The 27,761-nt window shown below is 42.7% G+C and overlaps 1 protein-coding gene across 4 annotated transcripts in view; it reads left to right on the forward strand.

Annotated features, from left to right (window-relative positions):
* lnx1 (ligand of numb-protein X 1) overlaps nucleotides 1-16,268 on the forward strand; it is a 46,057-nt gene extending 29,789 nt beyond the window's left edge. For 3 of the 4 annotated variants that reach the window (XM_054789777.1, XM_054789778.1, XM_054789780.1), the window contains 9 exons: nucleotides 2,449-2,702; nucleotides 5,450-5,581; nucleotides 9,178-9,386; nucleotides 10,236-10,640; nucleotides 11,939-12,073; nucleotides 12,144-12,321; nucleotides 13,836-14,082; nucleotides 14,159-14,317; nucleotides 15,389-16,268. In XM_054789777.1, the coding sequence (XP_054645752.1) occupies nucleotides 2,449-2,702; nucleotides 5,450-5,581; nucleotides 9,178-9,386; nucleotides 10,236-10,640; nucleotides 11,939-12,073; nucleotides 12,144-12,321; nucleotides 13,836-14,082; nucleotides 14,159-14,317; nucleotides 15,389-15,524 (1,855 nt within the window). In that variant the 3' untranslated portion in view covers nucleotides 15,525-16,268. The remainder of the gene's footprint in view (nucleotides 1-2,448; nucleotides 2,703-5,449; nucleotides 5,582-9,177; nucleotides 9,387-10,235; nucleotides 10,641-11,938; nucleotides 12,074-12,143; nucleotides 12,322-13,835; nucleotides 14,083-14,158; nucleotides 14,318-15,388) is intronic. The other variant, XM_054789779.1, reaches the window with a different exon arrangement.
* Nucleotides 16,269-27,761: the final 11,493 nt, after the last annotated feature.

Below are 27,761 nucleotides of genomic sequence, written 5' to 3' on the forward strand. Positions count from 1 at the left end.
TTGTGTAATGCTCCCTCTAACCTGGAATGATCTGATCTGTGACTGAAAAGTATGCATCACAATTAAAGTGGGCCTTTCCCTGAGAAATATGGACTAGTGTGGTATCAAGTATTTACTCTCTCCTGGCTTTTATTATATCTTGTTTTTACTTGATCCCGCTTGTTGTTGAGCGCAGAAGAATTGATTTTTTTTTCTGACATATCGTAGAAATCAAGTCTAGGTTTGATCTTCAGCTCATTACAGCACAGTTAATGTTTATGCTGATGGCTCTGCAGAGGCGAGGCGGAGATATTTCTGCCTCTGATGAAGCATCAACCCAAAGCCAGCAAAGACGGAGGAAAAGCGCTCCACCATGTCAACAACACACTCTTCTGGGATAGCTTTAGCAGACGATGGAAGGCTTTTTACACCACAGCTGAGCATGTTTCTGTGGATCGTGTCTGTGTGTGTTGCTGTTGACAGCCAGAAGACATCTGCTATAGTGGAACATGTTAAGGTCAAGCAAAATGTCAGATTTATTCAAATTCAATTCCAATAGTTAAGACATTTTTTATGTGTAATTGTTTGGGGGAGATTAAAACATGATGAGATTTCTCGTTCAGTAAAAAAACTGTCTTGCAATAATAAATTTAGATTAATTAATCACACGATAAATGACAATTAACTCATTAATTTAGCCGGCCTCCATATATTGCCATATGCATGTGTGTCTGTTTTTTCGTCTCTCGCCTCCAAACAGGCAGGAGGAGAGTTCACTCTGTGCATTCGGTCAGCATTAAGACACTTCATTGGACACTGGCGAACAGTGTGAGACCTCTTGTCAGTTATACAAATGCTTTAGCATACACACAGCAAAAAGAATGGAGCCTTGTGTGGAGTAATGCAAAGTAAGGTAGTACAAATTAGGAGGGAAAAAGATTCTTACAAAGCCAAATGCCTCAGCCCCCATGTGGGATTAATTAACTGAGCCTTGTGAGCCCATCAACAAAAACGAGCCAGTATGCCGAATTTATTCGAAAGTGGTAGCAACATAAAAGTCAACAAAACGAACTTGCCCACCGGACTCTGTTTTCCCATTTGGGAAAAATACTACACATCGAGATGCGGAGCCTCCGTCCCGACAGTCAACATTCACTGAGCGTTTTGGTCAGCAAAGTAAATACAAAGAGAACAGCGCAAAATTGTGTGGATTCACAGAAAGTCATCACAAAAGAAATTCTGCTCTTCAGTACAGTTGAAAAGCCAGCATTTCAAGAAATGCTGCAAACATTTGACAGACAGTACAAATTTGCTGTGAGAAAACATGTCACAAACGCCAATTCCGCAACTTTACAGAGTGAAAAATGCATATTAAAGGAAATATTGCATTATTATATCATAATAGTTGTTTATTTGGTCTAAAAAAATGTTGACAATAGTCTAGCGTCAATCTGTGGGACAATAAACGTTTCAAAACGCACCTGCATTGTTTTGTGACTCGGTTAAAAAAAAGTTTGCTATCCAGTCATATTTTTTCATTGTACTTTTCTTAAAATGAATGTTAAAATCTCGTCTCATTCTCGTGGACCCAATTGCATGCATCGTCTTGCCTCGTGTCTCGTAAAACCCCTAGTAGTTGTCATACAAGTTTAAAGATAAGATAACCTCCTTATAAAACAAAATCATACTAAAATAAAGGAAAAACTGGCTAGGGAACATGAGTGATACTTTTAAATAGTTAGTGATAATTGCTCCTTGTGTATGGTGTAGTATATTATACAGTAGTATTGTGAGAGATTAGAAATACATTCATATGCACATTATCCCTTGTGAATTCATTTTTTTAATGGCACATGCAATAATCAACACGTGAGATGACATTGGGCATTTTTAAATATTTTTTTTTTTATGAGATACTGTCAAACATTTAAAAAAAAACAAAAAAGGTTTGTGTGTGGTTAAAAGGTCAATTTTTAACAAAACTGGAAAAAGCAAAATGCGTTGATGCCTGCTGACAAGAGGGTTTGTCCAACTTTAGAGGCTGACTGTCGACTTTGCGCTTCATTTTACATGACTTGCATTCAAAAGTGTTTGGTTGTTTATTTTTATAGTTATTTGCCCTTAATGCTATTTGTTTACATGGTGAGACAAAGCTTCTTTGATTCTTTATGGGTATTCGTATCTTTAGATTCCACCGGTTTTATTTGCGAAGCAGGAATGACAACATGCATAAATATCACTCCTCTGTATTCATGCCACAAACATTGTCCGTTTGCAGAGGAAATGCCGTAATCTGCTCACACTGTGACCTTTTCAGCAGTTCGCCTCATGAATGTGTTGACTTTAGCGAGCGTTCATCGCTGCCAAACTTGCTTCGACACATTGTTCATTACAAAATATTAATGAAGTCATCACCGCATGATGTTGCTGTCATCGCGATTCGCTGACTGGTCATCTTTTTCTCCCCAGGTGTAAAGGCGCCTCTCACTATGGCCTCTCAGCGGACAGGAAGCGGCGCTCGCAGGAGGGCGAATGCACCGACAGCACGTCGGAGCTCACCATCGCCACGCTGCCTGGCGACGGCCCCACCTCCGCCGCTGTGGCCCTGCTGGCAGACGAGGCGGGCCTGGTCAACCCAGCCTTTGACCCCAGCATGGAGGACCACAGCCAGTCGGGCAGCACCACCAGCCTGGCGGCACGCTGCAGCAGCAAGAAGAGTGAGTGTGAGTTGCACACTTGTGGGTTGCAGTTAATTGTTAGCCAATTAGCATCATGTTTTTGCACTGGTCAAGGACAAGTAGAATTTCAACATGAAGAGGGAATTTTTGCTGCAAAAGCACATTACGTCGTCAAGAAGAACCAGTTTAAATATAGCCAGCGCTAGCATGCATTTCTGCTCAGTGACGACAGCTGCCTCATTTCTGCCACTTTATGAAGTGAGCCTGCAGTCAGTGGGGACACCAAATGACGTCGCACAGCACTTTCGATAGAAGCAACCGCCGCCACCATGAGCGTCACTAATGCTGAACAAGCTGCCAAACCCAGGATCTGCCGGGGCCTTTAAAGAATAATGTGGCTGTCAGGAGCCATCGCATCTCTTCAGGTCCGCCGGGGTGGGCGGGGGGACCGTTTGCGGGCAAGGGTGGTGGATGGCGCTGTAGAGTCTCGCTGAAGCCATGGCTGTGGTTATTCCTGTTGCCTTGTCTGGCTTTTCTCCAGGAAAAGCCAGACAAGAGTCCCTCAGGGAAAGTTTGAAGCACCTTCTGGACATCGCCATGACAATCTGTGGTGTGTTACATCACTCTGCCGTTATGCAACCATGAGCACAGATTGGGTTTGCTAATTGTTGAGCTGCTGGTCGCGAGCGGCTCCTCTTTACGGAAACAGATGCATCACACACGCTTGTTGAGAGCAGCTCAACAAGTCAAGCTTAAAGCAACACGATGGACACGACGCAGAAGTCGGTCTTTGAAAGACGCTGAACATGACTCACACATTGTTTGTTTATCTAAATAGTCCACATGCATGGTATGTCATCATGAGCTTTACAGGTGCACTCACACTGAAATTACAAGACTGAAGTCCTTTATAGTGGTGTGAAAAAGTGTTCACCCCCTTCCTAATTTCTTATTTTTTTTTGCATGTTTGTCAACTTAAATGTTTCAGATCATCAAACAAATTTAATTTAGTCAATGACAACACAGCTGAACACAAAATGCAGTTTCTAAATTTAACTTTTAATTATTAAGGGAGAATACAAATCCAAACCGACATGGCCCTGTGTGAAAAAGCCACTAAACCTAATAACTTGGGTCACCCTTAGCAGCAATGAGTCTCTTACTGTGCTGTGGAGGAATTTTGGCCCACTCATCTTTGCAGAATTGTTGTAATTCAGCCACATTGGAGGGTTTTCCAGCATGAACCGCCTTTTTAAGGTCATGCTACAGCATCTCAATAGGATTCATCTCAGGACTTTGACTAGGCCACTCCAAAGTCTTCATTTTGTTTTTCTTCAGCCATTCAGAGGTGGACTTGCTGGTGTGTTTTGGATCATTGTCCTGCTGCAGAACCCAAGTTGGTTTCAACTTGAGGTCACAAACAGATGGCCGGACATTCTCCCTCAGGACTTTTAGATAGAGAGCAGAATTCATGGTTCCATTTATCACAGCAAGTTTTCCATGTCCTGAAGCAGCAAAACAGCCCCAGACCATCACACTACAACCACCATATTTTACTGTTCCGTATAATGTTTTTTTCTGTAATGCTTCTGTGTTACTTTTACGGCAGATGCAATAGGACACACACCTTCCAAAAAATTCAAGTCTCGTCAGACCACAGAGTATTTTCCTGAGGTCTTAGGAATCATCAAGATGTTTTTTGGCCAAAATTGAGACAAGCCTTAATGTTCTTTTTGTTCAACAGTGGTTTTGGTCTTGGAAGTCTGCCATACAGGCTGTTTTTTCCAAATGTCTTTCTCATGGTGGAGTCATGAACACTGACATTAACTGAGGCAAGTGAGGCCTGTAGTTCTTCGGATGTTGTTGTGGGGTCTTTTGTGACCTGTTGGATGAATCGTTGCTGTTTTCTTGGGGTAATTTTGGTTGGCCGGCCACTCCTCGGAAGGTTCACCACTGCTCCATGGTTTCGCCATTTGTGGATAATGGCTCTCACTGTGGTTTGCTGGAGTCCCAAATCTGTGCCAAAGCTTTAGAAATGGCTTTATACACTTTTCCACAATGATAGATTTCAATTAATCTCAGTTAAGTTATGTTTTAACAGGGGGACAATCACTTTTTCACACACGGCCATATAGGTTTGGATTTTTTTTCTTTCTTAATAATAAAAAGTTTCATTTAAAACTGCATTTTGTGTTCAGTTGTGTTGTCATTGACTAATATTTAAATTTGATTAATGATTTGAAACATTTAAGTGTAACAAACGTGCAAAAAAATAATAAATCAAGAAGGGGGCATACACTTTTTCACACCACTGTAAATGTGTGCTTCAGCACAGCATGGACATACCACCTAGTTTTGGTAAGCTGTTGCTAACACAGTTTTGTGAATATTTTACCTGTTTCAATCTTCCGAGGCATGTAAACAGTGTTTGTGATTAATTCAAGTATAGAGTCTTGCTCTTCCCATGTGGAGAGTGATTAGCATTAGAGCATCTTTATGCAGCTATATGTGCTATTAGTTTTCCCCCAGTCTGCTTTGGTTCTTCACTTAACATGTCATCTTTATTTATCGGTGTCTTTCCGGACAGAGCTTGCAAAATAGAATATATGTATTTTGACAATACAGACACAATATTGTGCAGTATGCGACTTTATGCCGTTTGCCATGGTATCAAAGGTTGACCAATCACATGAAAACCTTCAGCAGACCACTGCAGTTCTGTCAGACATGTCCAGACATGTTGATGCTGAGCTCTATAAAAGGTGCTTCTCCTTCTCTCTCTCTCTGTCTAGTGAGAAGCCGATCTTTTAGGAGGCTGAACCGGGCCTTCAGTGTCCTCAGGAGGACCAAGAGTGGCACGGCTGTCAACAACGAGACATCGGAAGAGAGGGACAATACCAGAAATTCCAGCGTGCCACAAGGAGGTATGGATCCTTTCTGGAATCAATGCACTTGTGTGCTTGTTGTGCACTTGTGCTGCGTCTTTGACTGCATGAGCTCTCCTGGCCTGCCATTGTTCCCTGAAGAGGCTTCCAAAAGAATGTGCATGTGTATTTGTGACATTCCCCCAGCCGAACAAGGAAGGTGACATGGCTCAGAGCGCAAGCAGATGTTCCTTTAATAATTCAGCTGCAGATTGCATAAGACCGCTGGTGCATCGCGAGAGACAAATCAGGAGGGAGATCGGCTGCCCTGAGGCGCTTTTGGACAGGGGGGACAGGATAGCGGATGTCACACAGGACGAAGAGGCTTGTCACGTTCCTCCCACCGTGCGCCATTCGGCACAGTCAGGGGTTAACAACTTTGTGCCACAATGATAGAAGAGCCTCTTGGGACAGCAGCGTTCACAACCTGCTGGATCCATTAGGCTGCAGTGATAATTAACTTAATATCCACACAGGGCCGCGGCGCTGCTGTGACAGAGCATAACGTCCAAGTAGAGGTGGACAAGGCGAAGGGGTACATTGTTGCGTAAGAACGTAGGATGATCAACGATCAGGGAATAAATTCTGTGAGGCCATCACTGGAGAGCCTGATTAAACATTCATTGAAAGGATGCAGAGACTAACATGGATACACTGGAGATAAGAGAGTGAATACTGGGAATGGTAGAGGGGAGACATGAAGGCTTACATAATAGTGTGAGCCCCCTCCACTGTTAAATACGCTCTCCACCCTCCAAGCAATCTGCCGCCATACAGACAAAATATTGACTTTTGGAGTGGAAAAACTGCAGCGTGAGTAGTACGGACTACAACAACACCAAAGGGGGCGTCCCGCTGAGGGATGAGGAGACATTTTTCATCTCTGGCAAAAAAGGGAAATAAACGAAAGAATGAATCATTTCTGTCACTGAGGGGCCGTGGCTGGTGGCCAAATTAGTCCTCCAAAAGACTAGGATGTGTCAATTATGACAACAACTTACTATAAGTGTGTGTACTTTTGGAGTCATGCAATGCTGCTTGTTGTTGTTGAAAGTCGCCACAAAGCAGTCAGGAGGAACTGCATAGAACAGAATCCTTCTTGCCCTCTCACGCAAAGCAGTTCACCTCATGAAAATGAAAGAATTAGGATCACATGATGTCATTCTTCTATTCCCGAACCACTGTATGCAAAAGGTTGAAACGTTGTCAAAACATGCACCCCTCCTGTATTTCAAGTGCTATTTGTTTTCTGACAAATACGCCACGAGGTATTTACTAGGGTTGTGAACAACAAACTGACGCGACCGGATATCCGGTTTGAAAAGTGAGCGATACGGTTGCACCGGTAGCAGCCTCCTGGATCGATAAGAATCAGCCATAAATCCTTAGACTAATCAATCGATTGTAGAGACATGCACCGGGTATCGCAAGACCAGCAACCGGCTGACAGTGCGGCTCTTAAACAACGCGAGAGTCTGGGCTGCCTGCGAAAGGATTGTCGTGCATTCACTGTAGCTAACTGTGACTGAATACAAGAATGGGTGTACATAGTAGCAATGACGAAATTATAGCGATCTAATTTATCATATCCTATGTATTGTGTAAAACTAAGACAGGAACAACATCAAATTAAAAGCACCAAAAGAATACAGATCCGCCATCCACATCCACCACTATGAGCCTGGAGTTTGTTTTGCAGAGAGAACATTTTTTTCATGTCGCTGTTTGCTAGCATTAATTTACTTGAGGTTGTGCACAAATCCAACAAATATGCACATTAGCACTCAGTAACGCCATCAAATCTTACCTTTATGCATTCCCCACACAGTATCAGCATTTGGGACCAAATGTGATGTGCAAGAAAGGGTGGAAAAAATACAGTATACTAGTCTATCTGAGCAGTGTAGGATAAAGTTAGATGATGCGATGATGATTTCTAACTATATATTATTTTTCGAATAAAATAGTGGCCCATATTACCAGAATTGAAATCCATTTAAATAAAAATTTGATGTAGTTATGTACACTTTTTTTCAGTGTTTTTTTTAAATCATTGCGCCTGAAAGTTTAGGTGGTTGGGGACCCCTGCCTTACAGCATGCTTGGGGATACGATGTGCTCTTTTACACATTTGAAATTAGTGTAAGAATGCCACTTTTATAGAATTGGCTTCTTTATTTAATAATGTAAGAGTAATGAACATCAATGAACATTAACCGTAGAATCGAACCTTGTCAAATTGTATTGTATCATTTGCACAATGTATCGAATCATATCGAGCCGTTGTGTTTTTTAAATATATCATTTTTTGGTCGCATTGTAACCTGTGTGTTTAGAGTGTAATGGAATCGGCCATCACAAAGAGATTTACATCCCTCGCATTTACGACGTAACAATCTGTTTATTTAACCCCAAAGTTCGATGCCCATTAGTCAGATTGATTTGAAATTTCTCACACAGCTCAATGCTCTCTACAAAATCACCTATTGTAACTTTAAGGGTTTAGCCGAATCAGTGCGGAATTTGGAACAGGCCTTTTGGGGACTGACAAGCACACGTGTGTAACATTTGAACAAGATTGGTTGTAAAATACGACCATCATCATTCAAAACATCTTTGCAGGGGCATGGCCAGGACTTGGCAAATTGCTGTAAGTCATTGACCATTTGTGTTACATGTACACTAAATAGTATGTCTTCCAAAGCATGCAGTCGTATGGAGAAATTGGCATTGTAGTATAAAATAGTCGTAAAACAAGCTTTGGTCGTGCATTTGTGTAGATGTCATTTTTTATGCACGTGCCCTAACTCTGTTAAATAAATCTGCAATGACTTTTCAATAATCTAAATGCAATATTTGTATAGACGGAAGGGAAAAAAGCACAATAAAATGAACATTTTGCTAGTTATAATTTGGTTGTTTGTGTCTTTGATGGGTTTTTTTTAGGCTTTTTTTGGTATGCGGAAGTCTACCAATACCAGTGATGCCACAGCGTAATATGTGTTCACATATAAAACTGGAAATGGAACTGCAAGGAAATGTTGCTAAAAAAAGTGTGTCTAGGTTTAATGAGGCAGGGAATTAATTTAATTGGATTAATTTCTTTTCCATGACATTGGAGTGTCTAAATCCTTCCAAATCTGTAATGTTTTTCCTTTATGATTGACAATGGAATGCAAATAAAATCCAAGTGTTGCACGTATTGTAGAAAGGATTTAACATTTCTCTCCAATCAAAGTTTGGAAAACCCTTTGACTGTTCAAAATAACGCTGGCCGCCTCCTCTTGTGGGTAAAAAATGTGGAAATGTGAAGTTGAGCCTTTTCCCAGGCACATTTCCTACAGATGTATGTGACTAATCGCACAAACATCAAGTTCTACAATCAGCCAAGCGCCTTTTGCTTTTTGGCTCGTACGACTTTGTTTGAGTAACCTGAGGGAGTCGAGGCAGCTGCTCTGCAATATTCTGCTCTCTTGTTCAGCATCATTATTCTCTTACTTCCTCTCCTGTTTAACTTGGCTTGTTTTGAAAACTATTTTTTTTCTCCTTGCTGTACAGCTGGACTCAAAACATTTCTTCTTCTTCTCTCCTCCTCAGTGTTAGCCCTGCCTCAGCTCCATCACCTGATCCCAGATGGGGAGGTTACCAGTATTAAAATCACCAGGGTGGACCCCTCGGAGCCGCTGGCCATCAGTATCGTGGGTGGCAACGAGACGCCGTTGGTGCGCATCCTCATCCAGGACATCTACAGGGAAGGTGTCATCGCCCGTGACGGACGCTTGCTGCCCGGGGACATGATCCTCAAGGTAGCCCGCTCTTAATTAGACATTTGTATAGATCTAAAAAGAACAACAGACCATGAATACTCACGAGCTGTAGTGGAGCCAACACAGTGATGCACACTTTTGGGGATATGTGGCCCTTCCACCCACAGGAAGTGAACATACAACAGCTTCCAGTCATCTGGGAAGACTTTCCACAAGATTTTACTGTGTCTTTGTGGGAATTTTGTGTCCATTTATGAGGTGGACCTGAGAGAGGGCCTGCTGGCTCTGCTCCAGTCTATGTTCTAGTTCATCCCAAAAGTGTATGACGGTATGTCCTCCACACCAAAGTCATCCAAGCATGCCTTGAAGGACCTTGCTTTGTCCACTGGCAACAGAAGAGAGTCCTTCCTCCCAAATTTTTTCCCACCAAGTTGGTTGACTTGTAGTAAAACAGAACATGTCGGTCTTTACAGGAAATTGAACCATATTTGGTAAAACTATGTGATGTTTCTCAGCCAATCGGTGAAGAAAGTCAATCATAATAATGTGTATGGTATAATTAAAGAACTTCAGAAAAAGTTTTCCAGACTTGTTGCTGGTCGCTTTTTGGAAAAAACAGAATCTAGAGGTGCCTGAATACTCGGTAAATACAGTGACAATGTCACAAAGTTGGCAGCCTCCTGCTGTGTCTGCTTATTCTCTGGCAGACCAGCTGCATATGAGGTGAGTTACGATGCCATCTACTGTATGGAGTTGGGATGACAAGCTACATTTACAAACATGATAATGTGTTTATGAGTGGAGGGGAATTTATTTGTATAAAAAATGTTCATATAATTTAGTCATTTATACACGTAATTGAACACATTTCCTGGTCCTCCTTGTCAGGTCAACGGCATCGACATCAGCAACGTGTCTCACTGCTACGCTGTGGCCACCCTCAAGCAGCCCTGCCAGCTCCTGCGTCTCACCATCCTCAGAGAGCAGCACCACCGCTACCGCCACCTGCATTCACAGGGCCTTGGTGGGGCCCACCCATCCCATAGCCTCCCCCACCACCACCCCTTCAGGGACAACAGTGTCCACGTGGTCTTGAGCAAGAGCGTGCCGGACGAGCAGCTGGGCATCAAGCTGGTGAGGCGGCCCGAGGAGCCTGGCCTGTACATCTTTGACCTGCTGGAGGGCGGGTTGGCGGCGCGCGACGGGCAACTGTGCGTCGGCGACCGCGTGCTCGCCATCAACGGGCACGATCTTCGCTACGGAGCTCCAGAACATGCTGCTCTGCTTATCCAGGTTGGTGGAGCGGTGGAAGTAGTTCTTTAAATGCTATTCCCTAAAGATAACAGTCTATGTTCTTATGGTTCTGCTTGGCAATTCTAGTGATTGCGGGTAATTGTGTTGCACTACGCCACACGTAATCCTATTTGATTGCAGTGATTCCCTGCTGCCAGTCAATGGTGGTGCATTCAGCGCCTAATGGTGGTTAATTGCTGTCGAGTTGTGCAGGGTCTCTGGGCCTAAAGGTTCCTGAACAGAGTTCCAGAGCACAAGTACTTTCTGACAGAGATGAACAACTGGCAGGGAAGAAATTAAATTAGACCACTTAAGGAAATAATGGGCCAGACTGGCTAATTTAGGCGCGCAGAGCTCTGTGCTGCAGCGACTCTCAGAGGATCAGGAACGAGCAGTCAGTCAGTCGACAGACTGTCTGTGGGAATGCAAATTCGTGAATAAATGCAGTGCCTGTATGGCGCTGTCACAAGGGCAAATGCAAAGTAGTCATTAAGAATAAAAAAGTAAAGGTCTCTTATTCCAAAAATCCAAGCCAATCAACCACATAAGCAAATGTCAGAAGATTTATCCAATCACGCGTGGTCCTTAAGGGAGTGACTTAAATAAGAAATGATATTCACTGATATTGCAGCAAGCTCTTGTAGGAGACGAATCACGGAAAGTGGGGAATGATATTCTCTTTTCTTGTTTCTCATAATCTGTTTTAGGAAGTAGGATGATGGAAATTGGCGCAAACTCAAAAAAACTCACCATTTATTTTGCATGTACTGCTGTTGATTTTTGTTGAAAGGTTACCATAGAGCACGACAACACCAATGTTGTTCTCTTTTCGGGCAGTTAGTTCATGCGAACGCACGAACACAAGATTAAAACGTGTCAAGATTTCCAGTTCAGAAAAAAATGTCTCGTGGGCACCTGGCCTGGGATGATGATAAATTAATGAATTCATCGCACAGTAAATGAAAATGAATTAAATAATACATTGCCATGTGCATGCATGTCTGTTTTCCTCGTCTCTCGCCTTCAAACAGACAGCAAGAGAGTTCACGCGGTGCATTGGTTTCAGCAGCTTGGCGCGTTTGTTCATTGAACAACGTCATGAACGGAGTCAGCCCTTTTGTCAGTCATAAAGTGTGTTTGTCCCGGTGGGTGGAGGCAGGGCCTCTGTACTAGTGTATTCTCTCAGCTCGTTAACTAAAGTGAGGAATGGAGATTGGCGTTCTCATGCTAGCTTGTTTAAATTCTTACAAGGTGGACATTGTAAATTGTTTTTAAAAGATGGTGTTGTGTCTTCTAAGGCAAGCGAGGAGGGCGTCCACTTCGTTGTGTCTCGTCAGATCTGCCTTCCTGCACCTGACATCCTCCAAGAAGCTCCGTGGGCCATGGACGGTCCTCCGCCGTATTCTCCTGTAGATATGGAGCAAACACTGCTGGTAGGCTCACACACACCAGACAAACAAATCAGTGTTCATATGGCTTTACCGTCTGTCTTCTGTCGTCCAGGACTCGTGTCAGAAGCCTGCCTGCTATGAGAAGACAGTCGCGCTGAGCAAGGATCCTTACGACTCGTTGGGCATGGCTGTGGCGGGGGGCATGTCCAGTCGTGGCTGGGACCTGCCCATCTATGTCACTAACGTGGACCCCGATGGAGTGGTGGGCCAGGAGGGCTCCATACGCAAAGGTGATCTTATTGTCAGCTTTGCAGGTGCCACGTCTGCTTTGAATGGGTGGCATGGCATCTCCGTATTGCTGTACACTGTTCCGATATTCGGTTAAATGCAGAGATAAAATGGAATATGTTTGATTAAGTAAGAAATGAAGTACCTTCTAGCAGCTTCTATTAAATCGGATCAGCGACTGGTGACGGATTTGTCTTGATGTTTGCCCTGCAGGCGCAGTGATTGACAAGACACGTGTCTAATTAAAAAAGTTAATCATCCGGCGGCGGAACACACAGGTTCAGTGCTCCACCAATGATCCCAAGGAAAACATTAGCATTAGCGTAGCAGCAGTGATGCTAAGGACAGTGAAACCAGGGAGTGGCTGGCTGTAGAATCGTTTTATATCAGAGCAACATTCTGTGTCCTGGCGGAGGGAGATTCTCATGACTGCAGCATCTTAAACCTGTCATGTCTGAGTCCAATCTGTGTATTGTTGACATTGCTGTAGTGATGGATTTGTCACCAAGGTATCACATTGCCTGCGATTGGCTGACGACCAGTCCAGGGTGTACCCCGCCTCTCGCCCAAAATCATCTGGGATAGGCTCCAGCATACCCCAGCGATCCTAATGAGGATAAGCGGCATAGAAAATGGGGTGGATGGATGGTATCACATTGTAATCATACCGTATCGCATCATAATGGGAGTGAAACGTATTGTATTTTTCCGTATCAGAATGAATCGTACTGTATCACATTGCAATTGGAGGGAATCGCAGCGTACTGAATCAGAACGTACTGAAAATGCATCGTAAACAGGAATTCTATTGTTCCGTGTCACATTGAAAGTTGAGCGAATTACACGATATCACCTCCCAGGGTTCCATACTGTATCGCTTTGTTATCAAAGCCAGGTGAATCGTACTCTGTCTCATCATAATTGCCAGTGAGTCGTACTGTATGGCACTGTGATTGAAGGGAATCATACTGTAATTGGAACGAGTCATACCGTGTGGCAATTGGAGTGAATCGTGCCGTCTTTCTCCGGAATCCCAATGCTTCGTGTCACATGATAATCTGAGTGAACTGTACGGTAACAGATCACGATTTAAGTGAATCAAATTGTGTCGTTTTGCATCTGAGTTGGAGTGATTCGTATCCTATGGTAGTGTAAATGAATCAGTTAGCTTTATAGAGAATGTGTATCGAATGTGATGTATTGTTTGCAGTGTAATTCTGAAAGGTATTGTGTGGGCCTCATGGAGAGGATGGAGATGTAGCACGTCCTTACATTGCAGTATTCATCATGATTGTCTACTTGAATGCATATTCATGAGTATTAACATATCATCATGTCCTTCCCATGCATGCTGGAGAGCGTCTTTGCTTTGCCCCTCTTTCATCAAAGTGCAGCCTTTTTTGAAAGCACACGTGGGGCTGGCCTTGGTTTCCATGGCGAGGTCATTGAATATTTCATTGGGCTAGAGGACAAAGCGACGTCTTAAAGCGCCCTTCTCGTGCTCCCTCCCTCGCAGGTGACATCTTGCTTAATGTGAACGGGGTGGATCTGACGGGCGTGACGAGGAGCGAGGCCGTGGCCAACCTGAAGAACACCTCCTCCCCCGTGGTGCTCAAGGTCCTGGAGATGCGACCGCCCGAGGTTGGCCTGCAGGACAACGAGCTGCCACCATGTCTCACTCCCTCGCCCGCCGACACCACCAAGAGCCTGCTACCCAACAACGACTACTCCCCGCTGTGGGTGTCATGGCTGCAGCTGCCCAGGTCTGATTGGCCGCGACAGTGGACACTAGATGATACACACTAGATGAAGTGTTGTTTAACGGCGCTGATCCCACAGGCAACTGTACAGCTGCAAGGACATCGTGCTGCGGCGGAGCATGTCAGGCAGCCTGGGTTTCAGCATCGTCGGAGGTCAGGAGGAGGTCAACTGCAACCAGTGCTTTTTTATACGCTCCATCGTCAAGGGCACGCCTGCCTACAACGATGGCGGCATCAGGTACTTGCTTATGTTCACCACTTCCTGCACTCTTACTGCAGATGAGCATTCTAATGCTGTCATCTTTGCTTTCTGTCATAGCAAGAACCCTATTTGTTTTGACAGACATCCACCTTGAGATGGCCAGGGTGGCTCAAATCACGGCCTCAATTCTCACAAGAATTCTATTGCTTTTATAAGATTCAAGTCCAAAGGTCAAATTGTTCCATTTTTGTTGTCTGCTCAGTACCAGATACAAATTCCAGCCCGTTTTCTCGAAACTTCAATTGTTTGTGTTCATCAGAACGAGAACCCTATTGATTTTTAAAAGGATGTCCATCTCAAGATGTTTGACTAAACTGAGGTCAAGGGTTAAATGGTTTTGTGTTTTTTCATCTGTTTAATTTAAATTCCATTTTTTTCGAGCTCCAGCCAGGAGCCCGGTCCCCAAAACCCGACCGGAGGTACCATAAGCGCACACACGTACACCGGCTCGCCTTGAGCTCGCAGGTTGAGCGACAAGGAGAGGGAGAGTCAGCACGCAGCCATGTGCCTGCTCACGCAACAGTACTTATTGCAGGTTGTGGCTCAAAACCAGCCTTTGCTACGTCAAAATCAAGACACAAAAAGAACTCCATAGATGTGCACCTCCAAGAAATGCTGCTCATTAGCACAGACGCAGCCCCTCTCCCCTCAACCACCATCGCTTCGCTCGCCCACGACACTGAGCCAACAAGCCAAATAGGTTTGTAGTTTGCTCATAGAGCCCACGCCACGAGCCACAGGTTTGCTGTTTCGCGGATAATTGTAGTGCTTCTTTTGTTTTATTACAGCGTATGAACGCTTGTTACAGGCCGAGCCTGGCCCTTTAAGAAGAATTGCATTGCGGGAAGTTGAGTGTCAATCTGTTCCCTCGCTCGTCTGTCTGCACCGCCCATTGTTTTCTGCGTCCTGATTGGCTGTAGACCATTGTCAATCAATCTCCCTCGTGCCGTCCTGCCATGTCTCCTGTGTCATCGCTAGCTGGCTTGCTTGCTAGCTTGCAAATGAATCTTCGGTTCGTCTGAATGACGTGCGTGTGTATGTGTGCAGGTGCGGGGACATCTTGCTGGAGGTGAACGGTAAGAGCACATGGGGGATGACCCACATGGCGCTGGTGCGTCTCCTCAAGGAGCTTCGAGGAAGAATTACGCTGACCATCGTCTCCTGGCCGGGCAGCCTGCTGTAGCCACGCCCCTTGTGGGAGGAGCTTACGATAGCCCTCTACTTGGACAGAACTTTTTTCAGAGAGGGGACAAATTGAGACTGGACTGTTTCCAGAGTGTCATTTGTCTCTGCGAGGATGCAACCACTTGTACATGTCAAAGAGGACAGCCGCCAGGACACACGCTGCCAAGTGCAGCAGTTCTATATTAGGACTCTTTACTGTAAATGTTGGCTGTCCAAGAAGCACTTGTAAGACATTTCTTCTGTTTGTTTGTGGTCACAGGCTGCTTGTCCTGACTTCAATCCATGGACCGCACTACACGTTGCCAAGTAGTCGTCTCTGTTCTTTGACTCTTTTATTATTTCACTCTCAAGAGAAGCAGAGGAGACCCAAACATCATCGGTGTGTTCATACGTTGTTTAAAAAATATTTAATAATTATTAGGTGACTTTGTGGAGGCCTTACTAATTTTCTTACTTTTAAGAGAAAAAAAACACTGACTTGTATCCGTCGATTGTCTGGAGGCCATCTGCTGTGGTTCTTTGTGTCCGCTTCGGCCTGTGTCGTTTATCTGATGGTACACTTGGTTCAATGGTCAATAAAGTCATTAAAAAAAAAGAAAAAAAAGAGATAATGTCACAGAAACACTCATTTTGAACTTTTTTTTTTTTTGTCTTACTGTTTTTTCCTCACCCCTTCATGTTAATAGTGTTCTGTGTGTTGTCTTCCAATCCTTAAACAAGCCAAAAAATGCTCCTCTCATTATTGTTGTGGTCCATTTCTGTCCTTCAAGCTACTAGCTCAACCCTTCATTACATTATCGTGTTAAAGGGATGCTCCCATCAGGGTTTTATGCTGCCCATTCCGATCATCCAAGACTGAAATCTGCCGATACGGATACAGATTTATGAGATATTTTTCAATGTATTTATGATGAGTGCTACTGACCAGGGTTGCTGTATGAAGGCGAGAAGTCAGGACTATTCCAAGGTCCCTTGACTGCCAGGGGCCCCAGAAAATAGGTAATTACTAATAAAATTAATAATTAAGGAGGGTGGGGCGACCTGATTTCTTCATGGGACCCAGAATTCCCGGCCGCACCCCTGCAGCTGGCTATATGATATGAAAAAAGGAACCAGAAAATCACCTTAATCTAGACAAAAACCTATTTTACTTACTTTTTGAAGAGAACATATCACTGGTGAAGCTTACAGAGGATGCCACGCCTTCTTAAAGGACACTTTGGATGTGAGAGTACATTGGTGGACGTCTAGCAAGACTTCCAGGTAAGCGAGAGAGCACGTGGCAAACCCGGTGTCGTCCACCGCTGAGAAAGTCTGGTCATCTTGTCAGGTGAATTCAGTTATTTTTCAGGTTATTAGCTTAGTCTTCAGACTGTCACGCACAAACAGGCGAGGGTTGTCCACATGGCCGCGTTAGCTGCCGTTTGACGGATGATCGCATCGTGAGCCTCAAAAATTCACTATACTGCATCACGTGTTTGTTCTTTAAATGTCGTATTAAATTAAAGCTTTTTAACGTGCTACCCCCGCAAGATAGATTTCGTGGCATGTGTTGGCAGTAAAGTTCCACAGGCAGACATGATTGTTTTTGTTATGGCACGCCGGTGCAGCACTGTTGCCAACTCCTCAGCAAGAAAAGTAGCCATTGGCTGTCCTAGAAGTCATGTCATCAAGTAATTTGCATATTGTTTGCATATGGTGTAACAGACTCTGTAGGAAAAAAGCATAACCTTGTAGGAGAGACAAAGAAGTGAGTAAAAACACTTTAATTACGTTTAGAACTACATAAACATGGTTTCAAAATTGGCCATCACTGCATCAAAATGAAATAATTTTAATATTTTATCTCAGCCAGCGCCTTCCACCTTTTATCTTGCAGTTAGGACTACTTCTTTAATTTATCACACAACGTTCTTCCATCACACGTTCTGACACACTGGCAGGTAAGTGACTGAGTGTGAATGAGGCTTGAGTGTAATGAGTACTCATTTAATGAAGATTGAGGCCCTGCGAGGAACGTTCATGAGATTTTTGTTTTTTTGCCGCGTTGAAAAAAATTTGCATCCACACTGTACCGTATTCGTAAATAGTTGCATCCAGACGGGAACGGATCACTGAGTGAAAACAATGTAATACACAAGGCACACCTACGTGTGGCGCTGTGAACAGACACGCAGATGGAACCACATGACACACCAAACCACAGAAGAAGAAAGAATGCATGCGCATTAGTACGTTGCCTTCTGCTTTTCAAGACTCATCTAGATTTATGACACAGTGGAATTACATCTGCGTCATTTTCGGAGTATAAGACAAGAAAATACCAGGAGAATGTCGACTGTGGTGAGTCATGACACTCGAAACGATAAAATACTTTGCCGTTTTGACCTGAAAACGTTTTCGTGTGGATAGCCCCTCATTGTGCCACGGAAGCTGACACTTGTGACTGCTTTGGGGTGGGGCGGACCTCTACGCAGCACCCCCTGCCGCTCAGTGAGAACAGAAACTTTCACTTTTAAGTCAACTCCCCAACAACGCCAGAAAAAGTCGATACATTTGTCACTAGTCGCTTTTGAGAAAATATGCTGCTAAGAGGGTTTGGAATGTTGCCAGATTTAGCGACAAAGTCGCCAAGTTGGCAACACTGCTGTGCAGTGTGAAGGAAAGTGGGAGAACGACGCTGTTCAAGACACTACACTGCACAAAGGGATCGCTGCGGCTCGCAATAGTGCGAGCCACCGCTGATCGGCTTTGTATTGGCATGTATTGGCATAGTGATCACAAGATTTTTCACGGAAATTGGTCGATACTGATCAGTGGCCGATCTATCGCGGCATCGCTATTGTTATTACAATTTGTACATGTTTTTTTATATGCGATATGTTTTTAATATTTATTTTCTAATATGTCAAATTTTGTATTATGTATTTATTTTTAAATATAATGTTTTATAAGCAACAGTACCTTTTCCACTGCTAAAAATGTATTTCTTATTTCATTTTTAATTGTATTTTTTTCAACTTTAAATTATTAGTTTTTATTAGTTTCTCATATTGTCTTGTTATTATTTTGATTATGATTATTTTATGTTGTATTGTATTTGGTATGCATGCATGTTTCCAGGCTATTGTCAAGGGTAAAGAAAGACACAAAAGGTATCATGGTATCATCTTTACTTACCGGTGTGTGTATGTATATACAGTATATATTATATACTGGATATATATATTTTGTTTTTATTATTTGTATTGATTATGTTCTTTTCTTTTATTATATGTGACAAGCCGAGCCTTCACTCCCTGTCCAAGACGTGCATCTTGTGGAACAACTGTAAGTATTTTTGACCACAAACCTTTAAAAACCCATCATTTTCAACGCATTTTTGACAACACGCAAATGGCTGGAGTGCTTGTAACATGACGATGCTTCCCGAGCGCCGACGAGAATGCGTAATGAGGAAACGGCAGCATACCATACACACACACACACACGTGTGTGATGTACTGTATGCTTTCCAGATGCCGCTAATGAAACTTAATACTCTTTTTTTAAATGAGAAAAGGAGCTCAGTGGGACCGTCTCCCTTTTTTAAAATTCCTTCTCCGCCACCAGAGATAAGACAGAAGTCCCTTTGACCATCTCTACAAACATGTGAAGATGTCTGAGGGATAATGTTCTTGTTTCAGTGGAAAATGTGTGCCTGTCACCACCTAAAGGAAGGAGTGAACACCTGTAAAAACACACCTCAACGATCTTGTGTTCTCTATAGTCTCTATAGTTCTGTAAAGCCAGCACTTTCTCAGTGATTACTTTCTCTTCCTGCAAGTAACGTTGTGTAAGTAACTTCATTTTGCTGAATTGGAACTCTTGCATGTAAAATTAACTAGCGGACACTCTTGTAAGGCTAGCTTAGCATCACCACATTTGCATATCAGTCAGGAGTTTCTGATTGATGTGCCATTAAATTTACTGTCAAATGTTTCACTTTTTTGTGCATTCCTTGTTCTGTGTTTCTTTCTGCTGGTTTTTCTGTGATAGTTGTGACAATTTGTTGTCAATTTTATTTTGTATTGGTGAATTTATTACATAGTTGTATTTATATTATCCAAGCATTTAAATGACTGCTCTGTTCAACTTGCATGTCACAAAAATGTGTATGTTTTCCTTTTTTCAGTACAAGTTTGGCGCCATTTTAGCACTGGGACTGTTCCTCTCCACGTTGAGGTCCAAATTTCGGAGCTTCCCTCTATCATAGTTTTTCAAAAATACATTCATTAAGAAAATCATGCTGTTTTGTGGTTGAATACCATAAGAATATGCATATTTAAGCAAATATCATGTATTTTTTGCCTAAATCAAGCATGAAAATGGCCAAATGAACTAAAATACAAATACAAGGCATTAAGAAGGTGCATTCAAATTGTCATATGTAGTATTCTACACTTGTCACTAGGTGTCAGTAATGTTACTGTAATGTTAGGCGAGGCACGCAAGCGTCACGATTGCCAGGCTTTTGTTGCAGGTTTGAATTATCTCACAACAGGCACCACAATAACGTCATAATAATCGTAATAATAATCATCCTAATAACACGGCTACTGTTGCTGCCATAATTCACTCAACTCTGAAAACCCGACATCACTTCCTGTCTTTTACACGTCTGAAACACATTTATTGCAACACACACAAGTCCTATTTATGTCTTAAATGTCTTATTTTCTCTGACTATCTATACTATATTGGGTAATATGAGTGTAAAGCTGAATATAGGGGTGTTATTTCATGTCTGCAGGGCTCTAATAATGTTAAAAACTATATTTAGAAGGCTAACCGGTTTTCTATGCTCTAACTACGAAAATATTTGATTTATAAATAAGGACTCCCACTTCGCAGAAATTCACTTATCATGGTCGGGTCTGGAACCAATTAACCCCAATAAACGAGGGCACTGGTGTCAGATAATATCTAAATCGGACCTACTTTTGGGTCGCGGAGCTGTTTTCAGTGGGTAATGGGTCTTTGCCTGGGGAAAAAAAAAGACCTGATGTCATCCGTGAATGCACCTCATGTTGTTGTCTGTCATGCTGTTCTTGTCTGTCCCTCTCTGCCGCGAGGTGCGTGCCGAAGCAGCCAACAGTCCCTTTGAATATAAGATATTTGAGAAGTTTGAGTTGAAAAATTTCCGCAATTTGGGTCCCCGCTTGTCACTGAGGGGTGATGACGGGTCCCGCAGCCAAACCAGTTGAGAACCACTGATCCAAACGATACCCGACTCTACTCATATGCGTGTCCAGAACCTGTTTATGTCATCAAATGGGAGAAAAATCCATCATCTCCCTCACTTGTTTGCGGAGAAGAGAAGGGGTGCTCAAACTGTCGTTTTTGATGTTGCGGCTTCCATGAGGCCATCAAGGAAAAAAATCTCCTTCCTCATGGACATCATACCAGCTCTGACGTGCCCCCAGCTAGATCAGCATGCCGCATGTACTTGTATATGCCCACCACTTCAAAGGGGACACAAAGTAGGCTTTGCTATACATCTTAAAATGCAACCTGGAACTGTGACAACTAGCTGTCACTTTTAAACTGTTAAGTTCTAGAATCAAGGCCACATATACTTTCAATACACTATTGTGGTGCCTTTTAAAGTTGCAGGAAAATACTATATCCTTTAAGGTACAATATACCGTACACGTCCATGTGGAGAGTTTTACGTCATACTTTATACTCTCAGAGCATTCAATCGATCCCAACTGGATGGTTCAGGTTCAGACTAGATAGGACATCTGGTGTGTGTGTCCCACCTAGTCTTTGGCATGAACTGATGAAGCCTGCTCGGATGAGAGGCCAAACATCTCGTAAGACAACCTGAACAGTCCAGTTGCGATCGATTGAATGCCCTGAGAATACGATGACCTGGAAGAACGAGAATATTCAGAGGCACGTCATCCTTTAAAAAGATGGCCAAAAATGGTGTCTGAAAGGAAGCAAAATTAGAAGACTTTCCCCTCAAGGATGATGTCTGAAAACGTGCATCTTCGGGGAGAAAAAGGTGCGGGTGGTCTGAATGTAAACTATTAAAGAAATGCTGTCGCGATATGCTTGTTTACATTTTCTGTCGTTGCTCCCTTTTTTTGTGTTTATTCCCCCCTCTCGTCCACATCCATCGTCTCCAAATGTCCAAATAAGGTTAGAAAGACAGCAGAATAGTTTGTGCTAGCAGCCTCCTGTTTATCAGCGCAGCATCCTCCCTTGCCGCCATGTCACAACCTGGCTGCGAACTCCCACATCTCAGTTTTTGATTTACACGTCATGAAGGTCACCAGCGGAGCGAGCTGAAGGCCTTGGCTCGCATGTCTGGATTCACCACGTCTCCCCTCCAGCTCTTGAATCTTTCTGTTGGCTCAACTGTGTCTTTTCTGCATCCTCCTCAGAGGGTTTGTCTTCTAACTTGGCCTCTCATCCCACAAGGACATTCTCTTACTATCCTATGAAGCGTCTCCTTGAGGAATGAATCATTTCTTTCTTTCTTCCTTTTTTTTTTTTACCTTTCCCTTGACACGTGTGCAACATCTCTGCTCCCTGCTGCTTGTGCTCAACCTTTCCCTCCGGGATATTAGGAACAGCAGGCTTTTCTGGCACCAGACCACGTCCATATTTAGTGTTTGACAGTTGAAGCGCCTGCTTGTTAACCTGGCAGGCAAGAATCTCCAAAAAAAGATGAAACCCTGGCGAATGAATGAAATATCTTCCTTTACTTTTTAAATCAGATGCATCCTGAATGCCCCCAGGTGAGACCTAGCGCTGCCTTAGTCCTGCTTCACAGGTTCTCACTGGAATCCACTTCCACTCTTCCATGATGACATCACTGGTGGAGCTCGTGGATGTGAGAAACCTTGCCTTCCTCCACCTCCGCAGGTGCTCAATTGGGTTCAGGTCTGGAGGAGACATACTTGGCCACTCCATCACGTTCAGCTTCAGCTTCCTCAGCAAGGCACTTGTCATCTTGCAGGTGTTTTTGGGTTCCTTATCATGTTAGGAACCAGCCACGTGACCCAGGTTCTGTTTCACAATGTCACATTACCGGTTGGAATTGATCTTTCCACTCATTGCACCACAGCTCCCCAGTGCCGGCAGCACTCGTGCAGGCCACGACCATGTTGCTACCACCATCATGCTTGACTGTAGTCAAAACACACTACTCAATTACGTTGCCAGCTATTTAGACAACAATGGCTGTGTATCAACTCATTTTCAGTAGATAGTAAATCTATGCTGCTGGATAAGCTGTACACTGACTACTCTAAAATGTAGCCACATTTACTCATTTCTATGTAGGACTCAATTAGAAGTGCGCTGTAGAGTCATGCTAGCCGGCTAAAGCTAAGGATCGCTGTTTAAGTAAACATACATCAATACGTGTGTCACGGGATTAAAACGTGACGAGATTTCCTGTTCAGAAAAAAAAGTCTTGTGATAATAAAGAAATAAATTAATCATACGATAAATGAAAATGAACTTGGTATTTTTGCCCGCCTCTACATATTGCCATGTGCATTCATGTCTGTTTTCCTCGTCTCCCGCCTCCAAACACACAGGAAGAGAGTTCATTCTGTGCATTGGCTCAGCAGCGAGACGCTTCATAGAACAGCTGTGAAACCTGTTGTCAGTCAAACCGTCACTTTTTCTCTGTGGGGGGAGGAGCAGGCGGGGCCGCTGGCATACACACGCAGCAAAAGAGTGGAGCTTCGTGAAGAGCAATGCAAGGTAACATAGTAGAAGTTAGGAGGGAAAAATATGCTTGCAAAGACAAATTCCACAGCCCCTGAGTGGGAGTAATAATAATGAGCAAGGTGAGCCCATCAGCACGAATGAGCCAGTATGCCAAATTTATTTGAAAGTTGTTGCAACATAAAAGGCAAAAAAACAGACTTGCCCACCTTAAACAGCCAGTTTTCCCATTCAGAAAAAAAACAAACTTTGCATCAAGATGCAGAACCTTCGCCCCGACAGTCAACACTCACTGAGACGTGTGGTCGGCAATGGAACAGTGCAAAATTGTGTGTTCACAGAAAGTCATCACAAAACAAATGCTGCTCTTTAATACAGTTGAAAAGCCAGCATTTCAAGAAATGCTGCAGTTGTTAGACAGTATGAATTGCCTGTGAGAAAATGCATGTCACAAACGGGAAATTCCACAACTTTACAAAGTGAAAGATGACATATTAAAGGACATATTGCATTATTAATGATATGTTATTATTATTTGGTATTATATATTATAACATTAGTGGTTTGTTTGGTCTAAAAAATGTTGACAATAATATTGTTTAGTGTCAATTTGCGGGACAATAAACATTTCAAGTACACCCGCATTGTCCAGTCATAATTTTCATTGTACTTTTTTTTAACTAATGTAAAATCTCGTCTCGTCTCATTCTCGTGGACACACTCTTGTGTATTGTCTTGTCTCATGAGGCGGGTGTCTGGTGACACCCCTACACATCAATATGAAGAATGTTAACACACGTCTATCCTCCAGTCTTGTAGGTGCAACTCCATCGGCTGGATCTGGCTGGTCAGTGTCTTCCTTGGCCCCAGTTCAAGTGGACTGTAAAAGGTGAAGACTAATTACAGTACTTGCCTCACATCTTTACCAAAATCGAATGTGTTCTCTCACTGAAATTGATGGCATATTTTTTGCGTAATCCTGAGACCAAAAGAACATAGAATGGTCGAGGTAATAATAAGTAATAATAAGTGTAGTACTGCAGCTCTGGGCTCTCTCTGTCTGTTCACGTGAAATTCACCGGTCTTTTGGCCACATAAAAAGTCCATGCTGATGTACTCCAGGATGGAGATTTACCTCCTTTACATGAGTGATGGGAAACATTCCATTAGAGCAGCTTCCTTCTTCTTCAGGTTCACTTCACCTTCACTTGGAAGTCTTACTGTTACGTGATGTGCCATCCATCCATCCTTCCATCCACTTCAAAGACTCCCTTTGGAGGGCTGAATTGTTGTATTCATCTGTTAGCATGTTGGCCAGCTTCCTTTCTTCCCGAAATGAAAGACACATTGTGAATGCAGATGGTAAAGGTAAGCTGCACACAGCGTCAAAAGTCCTAAAAGTCAAACATGGCTTTCAACAAAAACTCACCTAAAAAGATGATTTGATTTACATTTTTAGGACTGGTGCTACAACAGGGAGTTTTTATAATATTTCTACTACTGATTTGGAAACAAACCATTTACAGTGCATTACACACCTCATACTGGTTGAGCCCATCGGAAATCATGTAAATAATCTGTTCCAGGGTCAAACTGCTGCCATCACTTCACTTTTATTAACCGTAAAGGCAATGTTTTAAGTATGTTTAACATTTTAACTGGGGAAGCTCCGATCAGGCAGCGTCTTTTAGACGAAAAGGCTTCTTGTTTTAGTCGTGTTTTAGTTGATGAAAACTAAAACGTTTTAGTCTAGTTTTAGCCAGTCCAGTTTTATTTTAAAAAATAGATATATATTTTTTAGGGCTGTCAAAAATAGCGCGTTAACGGCGGTAATATATATAATATATGTCTAATTATAAAACATTTTTAACCACAATTAACGCACATCATGGCAAGCCACTGCTATCTGTTATGAAGACAGACAGCAGCACAGTGTAGCTCCCCAAAGTCACACACAGTGTCTGACGCCCTTTTACTGCTTTATTCTTACCTGAACACATCAACAGCAGTGCAGTTCCAACACCATACACACACCTACTCCAAACAAACACTCTAGTCCATTCATTGCAACAACACTTCCTCATTGTCAGACAGACCGCAAGATGGGTTCAATGACACTCCGAACATCATAACAGCGTTTTCATTATGCGTGTATGGGTGTGTCTAAATAAACAGAAATGAAATGAAAATCAGTAAGTGGATATTCTTAACACTCCCTTTGTAACTCTTAATGCAGAAGCGCAATTTGCTGCATTTAAGTGTGCTCGGAAATCCCAGAAAATTCACTCAAAACATGTAAATTCAACTTAAATGACGTGGTGTCTTTGAACGCAACTCCTCATTGCTCATCACACAGTTAAAGGTGTGATTCAAATATTCTGCTATTAAAGGCATTTATCGGCATATGACACTAGTCGGTGCCTCATCGATCGGCGCATCCCTAATTTGAACATGATTAACTGAAAAAATAAGTCAACCCCTGCTTTGTAAATCAGAAAAGTAAGTTTGAACTTTAATGATGAAGGTGTAATGAAGCAGGTCAAGATCGCCCTTGCACTACAAATTTTAACATTCCTGTCATACAAGTGTAAAAAGAAGTTGTCCTCTGTTAATCGTAAAGCATTAGAACAACTTAACGTTAATGACAAATGATGGATTAATGTCATTTCTTAATAATAATATTAATGTGAATGTTGTTTTTATTTAATGTCATGCAAGTGTAATAAGAACCACTGTTAATAATAAAACATAAAAACAACAAAACCCTCAGTCTAAACTCCAATCATAAAGGATTAAAAAAACATCTTTATTAAAGGTTGTTACAATTGGACAACGAAGTTAACTACTGTTAACAGCAAAATGTGAAGGCATTTTCCCTAAAAAGACTCAAAAAGTCTGAAGTTTAAAAAGGAAAAATAAAGATTGTTGCTCAGATAAGTATAGTATTTCATTTTATTTTTAGAGGTTTAAATATAATGTGCACCTTTTTTATGACAACCAAGATATGACTTGAATCTTGAATCTCTTAAATGTCAATCTCCACCATAAAAAGCCCTTATGAATTTTTTATTTTAAATCTTCTCATAAGACGTCTTTTGACACATAACATGTCTGCTGAGCAGCTGCAGCCTCTCTGATCACAAAACACTATCTTTTTTTCCTTTTTCTTTCCTTTTTGGTTCCAAGCCATCTAGGCTCTCTATTCTGGGCTCATTGAATCCATGCACACTGGCAGCAGGCCCTCATGAGATTTGCACCACTGAGACAAAAAAAAGAACAACACGAGTGAAGGAAAAAAACAATGCTGGCATCAGAGGTTTCATCTCTAGTTTTAATTTATGAAGCTGCTCCTGTTGGAGATAGACTGAAGACATGTGGGCAGGAAATGACTCTCCAACTGTATAGTTCTCGGAATAACTTACATTTTCTCCTACTGTGGCGAGTAAAAAACCCCCCACAACTCTCCCGTCTTTGTTAGTTTATTTCAAACAACAGTGCACAGAATTTTATGAGGAATTATTTTTATTTGTTCCTGGTTCACATGTTTATGAATGCCACTTTCTATTCTCTTTTGCATTTTTGTCACAGGACTCTAAAGACACCAAGACACCATATCTGACACTGTTTGTCACAGGACCCAGAGGAGTAGGCCTGCCCAGGTCCCAAATTCCTGCCATTCTTGTACTTGAAAGCCATCCTAGTACTTGACCTCAACACCAAAGACACATGCTCTTGCAAGCAGTCTCGCTTCTGACACCATTTGTCAGGGGATACTGAGGTGTGGGCAGGCCCATGTCCCACACAGGTACCCAATTTCAGTTATCCTAGTATTCCACCAATATCCATCACCTTTTCCAAGGTTTCTGTAAACTTGGCATGCTACAGATGGACATCATTTCTCATAGGACTCTGATGAGTGGTATTTCCAACACAGATCTCTACCTGTGGACTCAAAAGGTAACTATCTCACTTGGACACCATTTGTCATAGGACTCTGATGAGAGGTATTTCCAACACAGATCTCTACCTGAGTCTACGAGGCTGCAAAAAACAGCCAGGCTGACAGATAGACAACCCACTTCTGCCACCAAATGTCACTTCGTTGAGGATTACAATGGATGGACACCAATTTTAGCATAACTGAGTAAAATAGTACATATGGCCTCAGCTGCTAACCATCCCTCGTCTGACGCATTTTGTAGCAGGACTCTGATGAGTAGTATCCTCAACCTAGATTTGAACCTGGATCTTCTGGGTTAAAAAAACCTGTCCATCGACTAAGCTACCAAAGATTGAGTCTTATGGGGAATCACCTTGCGTATGGCACAGGACCCTGAGGAGTTGCACAGAAATCATATTTCTTAAGGTTTCTGTCAACTTGGCAAGGTACGGATGGCCCCATAACTGACCATGCCGCTTCTGACACCATTTGTAACAGGAGTCTGAAGAGGAATAATCTCAATCCAGGTTTGAACCTGGGTGTACTAGTCTGAAAAAAGCTGTA

The sequence above is a fragment of the Dunckerocampus dactyliophorus genome, chromosome 10 (assembly GCF_027744805.1).
Source record: "Dunckerocampus dactyliophorus isolate RoL2022-P2 chromosome 10, RoL_Ddac_1.1, whole genome shotgun sequence".
NCBI classification, from domain to species: Eukaryota; Metazoa; Chordata; class Actinopteri; order Syngnathiformes; family Syngnathidae; genus Dunckerocampus; species Dunckerocampus dactyliophorus.